At 39.9% G+C, this 14,669-nt stretch overlaps 1 protein-coding gene across 2 annotated transcripts in view; it reads left to right on the top strand.

The window, feature by feature from the left end:
• KCNQ1 (potassium voltage-gated channel subfamily Q member 1) overlaps positions 1–14,669 on the top strand; it is a 363,600-nt gene that overhangs the window by 81,950 nt on the left and 266,981 nt on the right. For both annotated transcript variants that reach the window (XM_037402862.1, XM_037402863.1), the window contains exons 3-6: positions 9,142–9,268; positions 10,934–11,012; positions 11,937–12,033; positions 12,640–12,780. In XM_037402862.1, the coding sequence (XP_037258759.1) occupies positions 9,142–9,268; positions 10,934–11,012; positions 11,937–12,033; positions 12,640–12,780 (444 nt within the window). The remainder of the gene's footprint in view (positions 1–9,141; positions 9,269–10,933; positions 11,013–11,936; positions 12,034–12,639; positions 12,781–14,669) is intronic.

The raw sequence follows: 14,669 nt of genomic DNA, 5'->3' as shown, positions 1-14,669 counted from the left end.
TTCTGCAGACATACGTCTTGTGTTTTAAAACTCTGTACGTTAAGAAAAAAATCACTAAAATTGAAATATAAACTGAAAGCTGCCTGCAATTTGTATACAACGTGACTGTTGAAAACCACCATTTTTTTCCAAGAGCAAATGTTGATTTAATGTAAGAGATGATTGAAAAGTAGAGGTTTTTAGCTTCCCATCCTTACCAGTATTTTTCCTTTTTTCTTCTGCCCTTTGGAAAAGGATGACTAAGGAGGACAAAATGAGTATTCACAGAAAGCTTAAAATTATTTTCCACTTTTCATAACTAGTTTAATCAATAATCTTTCTAATTGCTAGTTTAAAATGTATTGTTGCTTCCAGGCTGCTATCACAGTGGGGCCTGAAGCAAACAAAAAAAAGCACATTAGTATGTCTGAAACCACTAGATTTCAAGTGTTGCTGTTACCAAACTGTGCAGCAGGTGACCAGAACTTGGCCAGTACATCTTAAACAGGCCGTCTACCATTGCATTCCCTTTACGTATAGAAAGGGAAGACACTGCAGGTTAAGCCGGGCTGAAAATGTCCAGGTTCTTACCGTTGCGTGGCTCTGCTTTCAGGTTAGAGATCCTGGGCAATGTCTATTTTCTTTCAGAAAGGAAGAGTGTTGTAAAAGGGTGATAGTCCAAGGGTGTGAGAGGAATGTGGTTTTCTGGAAGATACGATAGCTTTTATTGCCCTGTCATTTATAGCTGGAAAAAAACAGGTGTACGGTCTCTTCGTGAGGTCCCCCTATAAAATCAGTTAGTGGTGGAGCAAAGGGAAGACTGATGAACTGCTCGGTGTAGGACATGGTTGTAGGAAGCAGCTTTTCTAAAAATGAGTGAGGAAGGTTCTTTGATAAAAAGCACACAATAAGATACTTGACAAGATAAAAATAACCAAATCAGGGAAAGTAGCCTCTGTGTAAACAGTGTTAATATGAAAAGTTCTCCGTAACATAAAAATATAGACTACTTGGCTTAGACTGATTTTTTTAAGTCTGTAAGAGTTCCTTTCTATTTGTATTAGCATATTTTAGGTACTAATGGTGTATCTCTGTGAACTGTGTGTATGTGTGCTTGATCTTAAGTAGGTGAATAATTCTTTTGAATTCAGTGAGATACAAAATTAAGCATATGCTACACTGGGTAGTAGCCAGAGTATTTTTCACTTTAAAGGAGAGGGTCCCGTGTGAATTCCTTCTAGAGACTTTTATGAAGACTTGAATAATAGCTTCATGAAATAAAGAGAAAGTAGTGGGTTTTTTTAAATCATTTTTGCACCAGTGTTAGCAAGTTGACACTTCCTTTCTCTTGCCAAATGCTTGGGGTTTAAAGTCTAGTTCTCGAGCATATTTTGTGATGGGGGAGAACTCCACACTAAAACAAGTACCGTAAACTAAATGTGCAAGCCCAGTTTAATTTACATCTGTAAATTCCTGGTGAATATCGTCAGCAACTGAGTTCAAAGGCTAAAGACGACTGTGTTATGAAGAGACTTGTGTGGGGATGACGGTGTGGAAAGTTGTTCTAAAGCAGCCGTGCTTGGAGACCGTGCCTCCACGTGCAAAGTTACACCACCGACGTCGGAGGCCTTTTGTAGTTGGTGGAAAAATTTCAACTGCCTGCGTTCGGATTTGGCTGAAACATCTAGTGAGAAGAGAGCTAAGGAAATCAATTAAAGTCTTTCTAAATGCACCTAAGGGAGTTAGGTGCCCGACTCCTATTGAAATTCAATAGGATTTAGTTGCTTGGAGCCTTTGGAAAATCTCAACTTAAAATTGCAGGCCTGCAGTATTCTTTATTGGTCCCAGTGCTATTGTTCTGTGCTCTCGGCACCGATTAAGGGAAAATAGAAAAGCTTTGGCAATCAACTGTTCTAACTCTGCCTCCTAGTAAGCATCTTTTTTTTTTTTTTCCCCAAAGATGAACACTCATGTAAATATTATTTCATCTTAATTAGAACCATTAATAGGGGGACTTCAATGATGTCCAGTAACTTCTTAGGATTAATTGTGAGCCTCTGAAGACAGAAATGGGATACTGATACTACGTTTTTTGTTTTCCATTGCTTGCTTAATCATTTGGTGCTCAAGACACCGATAAAGAATTTTAGCAAACAATACTAGTCTTTTTGAAAGGAAGGAATAGCAAGTGTTCTGGCTTTAAGCATTTTTTGAAAACTTATCATTATTGGTTTTCACTTGAAAAGATGTGGTTTACAAGATCTTTGAAAGTGGGAAGACTTAAGTAGGGGGAGAAAAATCCCCAATCCTAAATAGTGCTTTTGGCACTTGCTGTTGTTTATTAAGTGTTTATAGATATAGATATATATGAAAAAACATTTATATCTTTATTTTTGATCTGTACTTCATCAAGTTGGATTTTTTACTTTATTGAGCTTGGTGTCTGTCTTTGTTTGCCTAGGCCATCTGATTTTGCTGTTCTGTGTATCTTAGAAAACACAGTTCAGCTTTCCGGAAAAAATCCTGCCTTTCTCAACAGAACAAAGAGGGGCCTCTCTGTACAGAGTGAGAGAGATTAGAAGAAACAGTTGCCTTGCTGCTGTGAATTTGCATACCCTGCTTGGGCTGTGCACAAGTGCTGTCTGAAGCATTGCAAGCCCTGATGTGTCAGGTGAACAGCGTGCCGTGAAGTGGGCTCTCGCGCTCTCTGAACTCATGTGTAGCCTGCAGCGGTTTGTTTCTTGCATGTTACCCTTCCCTGAGTGTAAACGCAACCTGTTGCTCTGCACAAGACACATTCCTGCTGGTTTTTTAATCTTTCAGTGGCTGTAGAGGATACACTGCATTCTTGCTTGTGAAGATGCTGAGCCTGTTTCTCTGTTGCCCTTGGCTGACAGCAAGTGTCCCATTCGTACTTTGCATTAACATCAGCAGATCTAGTGTCCCCTCTCTTGGCTCCTTCAGAGATGTCCTTGTCACAACTTCTGAACAAAACCTCTGGCAGTGTCCTTGCCTGCACTGCTGCTGCCTGAGATTGCGAGGAGGGTACCGCGCTGCGCTGCGTGGGTACCGCTCTGTGCCGCGTGGGTACCGTACTGCGTGAGTACCGCTCTGCGCCATGTGGGTACCGCCCTGTGCCACATGGGTACAGCTCTGCGCTGCGTGCCACCAGCTCCGTGCAGAGCTCTCCCATTGCCTCGCCTCGCAAACAGGCCGGGAATCTTGCAGCAAAGGTAATGCTGCTTCGCCCACAATCCCTATACAAGCTATGGGAAAACTTATTTCCTTGTTTAAAGGAATTCATGTGAATTTTATCATCCTTGAAGCTAGAATCTGAAACAAACCAGATTTGAAAGAGTCATGGAAATAATATGGTTGATCCCTCCAATGAGGATAACGTAAAAGAGATTGCGATATGGCAGAGATGGGTAGGAGTCGTATTGCCAGGAAAACGCTGGGGGGGGGAGGAAATTCTTACAGCACAAGAAGTGTGTGCTTATGAGGCTTCAAGGAATCACCCTCATCAATGCCTTTTGTTTTCCTGTGCTTTTTCCCTCCCTTTTCTTTTAGCTGTATGTCATCTTTGATTTTTGGTCTTCAGTAGCCAATCGCAATAACGTAGTGGAATGCTTTGCCTCCTTTCTCCTAAAACAAGTATTTTACCTCTCTTACATTTATAGAGTTCATTGAAAACAGTCCAGACTCAGAGTAAAGGCATTCTTGTTCATAACAGGTTTCAGATGACCTCATCTAGTCCTCCCACATCAAATGGCTGCATGAACTTCTGTGATGCTCCATGACCAATTACAGCTTTGAGGTCTACAGGCAGAGCCTCAGGCAATATATTCTCTATGCAGATGCTTTTTCAGCCTCCAGAGACAATTTCTTTATATGTTAAATAGCTGTTGTTACAGTGTTGTGATCCATTCTATGTCAGGATTTTGTTGTGTTTTTTTTTCCCCTAGCTATTAATCTGTCTAATTGCTTAAAAACATCTCCTTTGGCTAAGTTTAGGGATTCTGTCCTTCCTTTTGGAGTTGCTACTGCACTCTATCTCACAGTGTGGATGTTGGATGCCTCCCAAAATTTGATTGTAGCTCTTCCAAAGCAGTGGGGGTGGAGTAGTAAAGGAAGGGCTTTTCAAGATGCATTTATTAGCAAAACAAAGCAGATCTTGGTTTTGCTTGTATATATTTGTATTTGTTTTCATAGATCTGACTCTCCAGTTGCACAGCTGTCCTTTCCTCTTTCCTGTCCAGTCCTTTTCATAAGTAACTTTTCCCTTTTGTCCTCTGATGGAATATCTTGTTCTTTTGCCTAATGGCATCACCAAGTTTGTTGAGGTGATAAAGTGTCTTTACCCACAGCAGGTCCAGTTCTTTGGTGTGAGTCAAAGCTAATACACAGGCTTTTCATCACAGCTGTTCTTTGAGCCCTTCTCTGTGTGTTCCGTGTGTAGGTTTATTATGAAACTGATTAATCCCTAGGCACTGCAGAGATACGGGCTGTGATGATAGACAGCATGGGTAGGTTTGTCAGGGGACTGTGTTTTTATGGATCCTGCCTAAGTTCCTTCATCTGATGATGAGAGCTGTACTTTAGCCAGGTGATAAAGTTATGACACATCTATCTTATGCTGAGGATAATTTCTGGGGTTTGATGGCTCTTTCATTATACTGGAAGCAATTCCCAAAGCTGTTCATGTAGTAGCTGATCAACTCAAAGGAACTTCTGTTTCCACGTCAAAACTGTGAAAATGAATAGTGAGATGCACTGAAAAAATCTGACATGAGACTTCCGAAATGGAACCCGCATGCTGACCTAACTCCTGCACCAATGCACCAGTGAGGGCTCAAGCTCCTTTACTGGTCTTTATGAGAAATGTTTCATTCCCTGGCATCTGCTAAATGGCTACCTGGAGATCTATTGTAGTTTCCCCAAGGATTGTACCATAGCAGAAATGCCAAAGGCTTGTTACACTAGTCTTGTCTACCCGTTCCTTTTAGTTGAAAGTGTTGTGAATTTACATGTGAGAAGTTGCTCACAGCTGGAGGGTTACCAACACTGATGGACTTCTTCAAGAAAAGCAATCTACATGTGTACCTCCTGTTTATCTTCCCTATCTTTTCATCCAGAGTTAATCTGGTACTTGGCTGTGCTGGGATTATGTGGCTGAGGGGGCATGAAGATGGCATTGAACATATGCCTGGGCTGAGCAGGAAGGATGGCAGAAGTTTGAGGGTACCATGTACAAATCAATAATTGAGAGGAAAAAATGTCTCTCCTCTTAAGCAAGAGGGCTCCTATATGCCCACAGTATGAAGGTACCTGACTGTCACGTCTCAGAAGACTCTTTTTACCATGTCAGTATAAGCTTTTTTTCTCAGTGTTGTACTTCTGTTTTCACCGTGTAGAAAGGAGATCACATATAAGTTACATAGGGTTGAGCGAGTCCTTGGACAGTGCAGCTCTTGTGTGTGTAATTTTAACCGAGAAAACTCCACGGAGCTTTAATCCCCACTCCCACTAGTGTTGCCCCACTGTTGCAGGCAGTTATTTTCTCTGTATTTTAATTTTCCCTTTGTGCTGAATGTTGCTTTGTTTCTTTATTTCACTCATTCTTTACATCCTTTCTGTCTGCGCAGCACTTTATCCTTCCATTTTCCTGTACTGGCTTCTTTAAGCCATGTTTCAGTGTAGCCGATTCATTGTGAGAAGCACAGACTCATACAGTGCACTTATTAGGTAAGTATTAAGTAGGCAGTTAGGAGAAAGTATCCAAGAAACAGCAGAAAAAATTAATCTGTAATGCAACTCAGATTTGCTGAAATTCTCAGGTGTGAGGCATTGCTGCTCTCTGCCAGGGTAATGCCTATTAAATGGAATTAGCCCTAATTACCACCAGGATAAATGGACCAAGGATCAGGTTGGCATCCTTCTAGTTAATGTAAACTTCGTGTTAAGCTGTTAATCGGGAAAATACAGGCAATAATTTAGTAGTTCAGGAAGGCATAATTTTCTAATGTATTTTTTCCTTGTTGTCTGCAAGTTTCTGTCTGCTAATATGCGTACTGACAGAAATTCATCAGCCTCCCCCACCCCCAGGAGACTACTTATTAGATTTATGCAATGCAAGATATTAAAAACACTTTTGTCTGTCACACAGCCACGGGCAGGGGAGGGGGAATTTGCCAGTTGCTAATGGATACCTGGAGGTTTTGTGTATGACCATGAAGAACAGCTTGTGCACTTTCACCCCCAATGTTCCCTGAATAACTTGGGTCTCATTTAGGTCAATAAGCCTTTATCAAAACGTCAGGAGTGAAAAATGTGTCTTGGTGTAAGCCGACTGGTCGTTCCCTCCAGTCACCGGAGTCTATAGGACAATCAATGTTTTCTAAGCTTGTCTGCATGTCACGCAAAGAGCTGGGTGACAGTAACCATTGATGGCGTGTCTGTCGCATTGTCTTTGGGCCAGCCCCCATTTGCATACTTGCCGGTGTGCCTGTTAGCCAACGAACCATGGAGGGCCTTTAAAAAATGTACGCGCACAACTCCGATGCAAATTGCCTACACAGAGAATACGTGCTGCTTTAAAGCACAATCCAGGCTTTCACTTTCTACCTTTTTGCTATAAAACTGAAACTGTGATCCTGACAAGGCCGCGGCGCCTGGTCCGAGCGCTGGCTGTGGTTTCATTGTGCTAAAACATTAACTTTTCTCTGGGTTTTTCTTTGCCTACCAAGATAATTTTTTCGTTTTCTTTTGCTTTTGGTAGTTGCTTTTGGGGATATCGAAACAGTATTATCTGTGCTATCACACATGATGTGAGGCCATACCTCCCTTCCTCAAATTAGTTCTTTTTAAACGAAGGGTGGCGTTTGCTCCCTGGATGCTTGCTGTTGTCTTTTGTTACGGGAGTTTGCTCCATGGTCGTGATGGAAGGAGACTTACTAGCCTTCTGCATACGGAAGAGTACTTGGATATCAGTTTATTGACCGTGTTTGTGAAATGAATACTATCACCTGATCAGAAAGGACAGCCTCTGGTGCTTTATTTTGCTGTGAGCAATTCAACAGCACCTCCTCTAGAGCAGGGCTCATATTTTTACCGTTTGCTGTAGGTTCCTAAGTGACACGAGGTGAAATCGGACAAAGGGACAGTTGCATGGCGTTTGAGGCTTCTGGCATAAGACTTAAAGCATCTGCTGCAGATGCTGGTTTTTTAGACTTATGACATTATGACTTCATTTTATTGAAAAATATTTAACATTAGTTCAGTTTTTAAAAAAAGGTGAAGGGTTCTAGTGGATCCTTTTAGAACGAAGCTGTAGAATAGATTCTTGGCTGGGTTGAAGGGTTACAACCAACGATCTGTACAGTTTCATGACATCTTGAAAATCTAACTGGAATACAAGTGACTATAAACAATTGTGCTAGCTGTTCTGCTGCGTCTGACGTCTTGCCAGGTTATGAGCTTGTCAAAACTAAGGGAAAGAGTCCTGGCTAATGTTCTCCTAGCTCAGGGGTCCTCAAACATTTTAAACGGGGGACCGGCACGCGGATGAAGTGGCAGGAGGCCATCTGCGGCTGCTTGGCTTCCCCCCCCCAGCCCCTGGCAGGGGGGTCAGTAAATACCGGGGGCCAGACTGAGGACCCTGGGGGGCTGTATCTGACCCACGGGCTGTAGTTTGAGGACCTCTGTGGACCTAGCTTTTCTAGAAGTGTCCCGGAGTCAAACTTCAACACTGTAGTGCCCCGAGATGAACGGTTTGTTATGCCATCGGGAGACTGGTGGCTTAGAGCCACAAAAAAAGATTATGGTGAAGTCAAATGATGCATAATGTTTTTCTCCTCTCCTTTTGCTGTGTACAGACCTATAATTTTACTCTATTCAGGGCAGCATCCCATGCATCTTTGAAGCTAATCATATGATGACCATTCATCTTGACTGGACTATGGTTGTACCCAGGTTGTTTCAGATAATTTGGAAAATAATCATTGGTTTCATCTTGAGTCCCATTTGCCAATCTGTTATGGAAAACAGCAGTGAACCCTGCAGAAATGTGTGGAGACTGGATAAAATGAGCAGTATGTCTTCTCTGCAGTTGCTGTTTATACTAAATCACTCTCTGAAATAAGCAGCTTGTTCTTTAAGTCTGTGTTATCCCATGTAACTGTGATACCTTATGATCCGTTTCTCTGCTTTACTCTTTCCATATGCCACGTGTTGTGTGTTACCATTCCAATTAGTAGATTTTGCTGTTGGCTTTGATGGAGAACGTGACCAGTTATTAATCGAGTTGGCCGATAAGGAGGCATTGCAGCTTGCTGGTACTCAAAACTACTCTGAGTATGCCGTGCTCAACCAACCTGTAGGAAAGCAAGGTTTATCTGCACACTAAGTTCCAAATACGATGCAATTGTACCTCTGTCTTATCAACAAAAATGTCAGATGTCTTTGACATTATCACTTGTAGGCCTTTCTAAAGTCATACTGCAGTGTAGATGTGTAGTTAACGTGTAGCTTGGTGCGAGCAGTGCGTCAGGACTCGACCTCTGTTTCTGCTGATGCCTCTCGTTGTCTGCAAGAGGATGGCAAAGCCGTGCCTGAGGTCTCATGTTTCCAGTGCACACAGAGACTGCTCTATTGTAATGGGTACCAGATATCTTTTTCAATCCATGTGAGATTAAAGGAGGAGTGAAAAAGTATAAATAAGTGGAAAGTTAAGCGGATATGGTAAATGGAATGTGAAGCACACCTCTTCCCAAAATGAAATAGGCTGACAAAATACTCATCTGCTCAGTACCGACACTGCTTGTTTTCTTTGGCTCAGTCAGGAAACTTCTTGTTTGAATTAGACCAAGTGAATTGCACAGAATGGTTTTCAGTTTTCGTATGTGTAGACAAGCCAAGCTGCATGCAATTGAAGTATTTAAACTTGCTCTACATCTTTTCTTTGTCACTCTTACAGGATTTTCTATGTTACTTTAGATTATTTTGGTATCGCTGACTTTTTTGTCACCTCCTAAATTTTACATTTTATTCTACCATTTCCTAATATGTTCTGAAAAAAGCTGAAAGACAGTATATATATATATGTGTGTGTGTGTGTATATATACAGTACGGAATTAACCCAGTTCCCTGTCTGTTTCTTTTAGGAAATTGTGTTAGTGGTATTCTTTGGAACAGAATATGTGGTTCGGTTATGGTCAGCAGGATGCCGCAGTAAATATGTTGGAATATGGGGAAGGCTCCGTTTTGCTAGGAAGCCTATTTCAATCATTGGTGAGTATGCACAAGTTGCAAAGTTGAGATAAGCAATGAGCAAAATTTGTCCTTGAAAGTTTTGAGAAGTGAAATTTCTGCAGTTTTTGAAGCCAACTTAGAGCAAGATCTCTTGTCATTAACATTAATGTACATCTGAATTTCCTTTCAGGATTCCATGGCACTGTCATTTGAGAACAAATGTAGCTTGGTTTGTTTTTCCAGAAGAGCAGAATGTTTTTTCACAAGTGATCTGACGCTTTGCCAGAAATAAGTCTTGGCCATAATCCTGTCTCTTGTGACCTTAGGATCCCAGACATTGTACAATAGCTACAACTGTATTTTTACATTTATTTTGCACCCTAATTGAGCTATGTACTGCATGGTGGAGCATGCTAGATGCACTGTAGTTACTTTGTGTATTTATTGGATAAAAATACGGATTTCAGTGATGCATTTGGAACGAGGCACCTGACTTCCCTTCATAGTCACCGCAGCTGGGTTCCTAACATGACTTCACCTTCTTAGAAATTACATCCATATATTCCATATATGGCACAAACCATCATTTTTATATTTTTTAGAATGCTTATCATTCATTTAAAAATTTCACTGAAAGAAACATACTAATCCAAAATCAATTTGTATTTTGTTAGCCAATGTTGAAAGAACTATGTAAAGATCCTTGCCCTGAAGCACTTAAAATACAAATGGGTTAAACAAAGCAGATTTTGGAAGCAGAGTATTGTTACAGAAGATAGTAATTCTTGTTCTGTGACATAGTTTTTTTCCACTACTCAGTATTTGTTGGTGAATAGAGGATACAGTTTTTCATAAACTATCTAGTTTTTCTGAATATAAGTTACAAAATTTTGTACTTAGGTATTTTTACAAGCATAAAATACTTTAGTTTCTCTGTGCACGTATATAAATAACAGCTGTATCTCAGGTTATAGCCTGCAACTATAAAATGGCTTTGACTGCGTCTTTGCACTCTGTCCACAATCTGTTTCTCTCGAGACCTAGAACTAGGGGTTCTGAGACATCATCGGATTTATTTCAGCTTGGAAAACAAAACAAAGTTCCACTTTCCCAGATATATATCAAGAACTATTTAATTCTTCAAAATACAGAGTTCCTTTCCAAAATTAAGAAAGCCTGAGGCACAGACATTTAGAGTACAGTCCTAGGGTAATGACTGACTTAAACTAAATTAGACTCATACACTAATTCCAATTTTTCTCTCCCTTTTAGACCTGAACAGATAAAATAATAGTAAGGCACTTATATATGAAATAAACCCCCAAAACTTTGTAAATGAATAAAATACTATCTAAAATACCAGAGAAGATAAGATAAACAGGAGAGATAATAGGTAGAAACTGCTGACATTCCTCATGAGTTACAGCTGATAAAGATTCCAGGCTGCTGAGGCTGCTTTACAGTAATTCTTATCACTCTCATAATCTAGAAAGTGCCATCTTGGACCCATCCCAGTAAAACCTTTCTATCATATCACACGGTTGCATTTTTTTATTTCATTTCTATTTTTGCAATAGAAATCTGTTGATACATAAACAAAAATCTTCATTTGTGGTGACTGTTCTGATTGTATTGGCATTGGTTCTAGTAACAGTATTGCAAGATGCTGCTAACTCATTTTTTCAATCTACTTTTATTTTCCAGATTTAATTGTAGTTGTTGCTTCCATGATCGTTCTTTGTGTGGGCTCTAAAGGTCAAGTCTTTGCAACCTCAGCTATCAGGTAATCATATGCAATAAAAGAAAATATTGCTGCCTGGGTAAGGTTGGGGGTTTTTGTTTGTTTTACCTCCTGTTTCAATTCTTGCAAGAGAAAACAAGTCACTGCTCAGAGTCGTGTAACAGAGCAGATCAATAATGTGTTGGTGTGAAATAGCTATCCCATTAAGTGTAAGGGAAATAAAATTTTGTATGTTGTCTGGTCGTAGTGCATTTATGTCTGGTGGGGATAAAGGTGCACGTACCCCTGCTCCCTTTCCCCAGCTAGGTGGGCTCTACCCAAAACCTGGTTTAGTTTCTTGGCTCAGTTTTATAGCAATGCTTTCATGCTTCATGTCTCCGACGTCTTCAAGCTGCTTCTTCATAAAATGCCTGGGGTTACTGGTTGTGAATTCCTGATGGACTGAATCCACCTTGTGCTTGGGAAGGTCACACCACTTGGTTTTCTGGAATGCGAGGTACATGGCATTGTGCTGAGCTCTGAGCACTAGCTGCAGTGATGCTCTAGGGCTGCAATGACTGTCATAAAAATAATACTTTTTAAAATATTATTAGACTGTCTAGTTTAAATTGCCTATGAAGTGCCTCAAAGGTGAGGAAATCAGATAGTTATGTTCTGTATGTTGTTTCCCATTCTGGTGAGCAAGTCAAATATGAGTTGATGAATGATTTCTAGAGCATTCACGGTTTGTGTCCAAAATCCTTGAATCCTTGAATTATCCTTACTAGCCATGTGTACAGAGGTCTGTCCTTCTCTTGTGCAATCTTCCCATGGTGTCTTCATAACAAACAAGACGAGAGATGGGTGAATGGAGTGAAAAGAGACAGGCTGCTAAGCCCAACAGTCCTTTGGAAGAGAGACTTCCTCTTTCTGCCTGTATGTCTTCTCTTGTATCTTTAGTCTCTTCATTTTAAAATTGTGTTTCAGGGGCATTCGTTTTCTGCAGATATTACGAATGTTGCATGTTGACCGTCAGGGTGGTACATGGAGGCTGCTGGGATCAGTTGTGTTCATACACAGACAAGTAAGTTTGAGTACTCTGGGGAATGGCATAATAACTGATGTAAAAATCCTTTTCAGAACAGCGTGTATGCAGCCACGCTCATGATGTCAAATACATTTAGTGCAGAGACAGGTAGGCATTTATTTTAACCAAGTATGGTTGTTCTGCCTTGCTCAATGGACAAAAACTTCGTAAAAGTCTAATAATATTCACCTCTAATTTGGCAAACTTTTGACGTGTAGTTGGACTTAACTACAGAAAATGAGACTTTTGAAAAGCAGTCTGAATATTTCTACAAATATGTATCTAAGTTCCAAAGTTGTTTTGAATGTGGCACTGTCTGAAAAAATGACTCAACTGCTTTTTGGTGACCAAAAGGTTAATGAGTCACGCTTGCAAGTGAGGAGGTTGCTCTGGCTCTCTGTTAGAAATGTGCATGCTGGAGCAATCCTTTCACCTTTGAGCTCAGTGGATTTTTGTTAATTTGCACAACTAGCAGGTGTCACTGTTTATTAATTGCTGAAATTACATTCTTCTGTTTCAATTATCTTTTAAAAAAACATTAGTGATAGGTAATTTAAGTGTCTCAATAATATCATAATGCTGTTATTTTGATTCTTTTTGCAGGAACTGATAACTACACTCTACATTGGATTTCTGGGCCTGATTTTTTCCTCGTATTTTGTGTACCTGGCTGAAAAAGATGCTGTAAATGATTCTGGAGAAACAGAGTTTGGCAGCTATGCAGATGCCCTGTGGTGGGGAGTAGTAAGTATAGATATTTCACATGTACTAAAAGTAGTTAACACCTTCAAATGAGGAGTAAAATTCAAGCAAGCATGGAGTGAGAACAGCAGTTTGAAATGGCCTCTTACTGCTTCAGTACACTTTCTGGTTTTGTAATTCTATGGAACTAAGAAAATACTATAGATGATCAGTAGTTTTACATGGTGGTTATAGTCTTTTGTAATCCAAAGTGTACACAAGGTGCAGAAACATCTATTCTTATTTCTTTATCCTGTCTTCCCTTCTGTTGTAGTGATTACTTCTTGCTACCGCTACCTTTCTCATGGTAGAGTTTGACCTTCTAAGGTGGTAAGAGTCTTGCTAACTCAGGCCTAGTGGGTTTTTTGGGTTATGTGTGTGTGTGTTTGTGTTTGGTTGTTGTTTTTTTTTAAACAGATATCTGTGGTTTGCAATTCAGCCTGGGACAGTAATTTCCCATTTATTCAGAATGGACTAATTCCAGAACAAGGACCATGTGAGATACTTAAGAAATCCAGACACAGGACTGATTCAAAGTGATTATATTGCTTTGGAATTCACTTAGTATCCTTATGTGACATTCGCCTGTGCTGTGTAGACATACCGTCTTGCTTAGAGATGTCTCAGGTTTCTCTAAGGTGCTGCCACACTTGTGTAGATGTATCTTTAGTTCTGCTAATAAAGTTCTGCTTTCTTGCTTCTGCTAGTGACAGTTGTCTCCATTTTTGTTTATTGTCTGTACTTACTAGTTTGGCAGGTCTATTCTGGGATTGTATTTTTAATTATTATATTTAATTTTGTTGCTTCTGCTAGCAACAATTCCCTCTTTCTTTTCTTGCATGATATGCAAATACTAGCTTGGCTGCTCTGTTCTGGGGTTTCCCGTTGGTAATTGTTTCCCTTTCCTTTTCCTATTAGAGTTCAAAGAAAGGTACTTTTTGGAAGCTGTTTTTCCTTCTCATTAGCACTCAAGCAATGACTTGTTTTCATCTGCTTTAATTGTATGTAGCTGAATAAAACAAACTGTCATCGTTAAGTGCTACAGATCTTTAGAATCCATAGCATCACTAATGATTCCATGCTTGCATTTTCAAAATGTGCTGACCTAGTCTCTTCTCTTTGTGATTTTAAATTGAAAGGCATTAATTTTTCGTTAAAAATGAGACTGCTAGTAAGTCTTATGTAAAAGTATGCTAGACTAACATCTTTGTTTCACTGATAAAATATTTTTTTTAAAAAATACTTTTTAATAGATCTCTCCATGTGTGTGCTTATGTAGTCATCTCTCTACAAACAGTACCACTTCAGTTTCAGGAGGGCAAGGTCTATTGATGAGCAAATCTATTGCAAGTCTCCTGGTGTTGAAATGCTTATGTAGCCTTTTTTGAGTACAATAGGTTTTGTTTAGGTTGCTACTAAGATCCACTGCCGAATTCTTTCCTCTTGCTGTCTGCCATGGTTAAATACAGCCTCTCTTAGGATCAGAAGACTTAACTGTGTAGCACGAGGAGGTGTCGTTCTGGCAGGTAGCTTTTCCAATGCTTTTGTGTCATCACGGCATTTTTATTTTCCAGTACAGTGGCCAGATGACTCAGTAATTAACAGTGGCAGATGTAGCTGCATTTGAAAACACATGCTGTCATTCATGTTGGCATTAAAAATTGAGTATGTGACAGACCAGATTGCCCTACTGAAAATCCAGTAAAACCTTCCATAGCAGCAATACGCTCTGTCAGGATATTGAAATATTCTCCTTTAATGGAATTATTGCTCAGTTAATAGGCATGCCAGTTATTTTGTCTTTCTAATTACAATAAACTTATTTAATCAATAAGTTTAATCATGATAATATTCTTTTACTAACTCTATTGTGTTGCACCATGCCACTTGAA

This window comes from Falco rusticolus, chromosome 10 (assembly GCF_015220075.1).
Source record: "Falco rusticolus isolate bFalRus1 chromosome 10, bFalRus1.pri, whole genome shotgun sequence".
NCBI lineage: Eukaryota > Metazoa > Chordata > Aves > Falconiformes > Falconidae > Falco > Falco rusticolus.
This window is presented reverse-complemented; position numbering and strand designations above follow the sequence as displayed.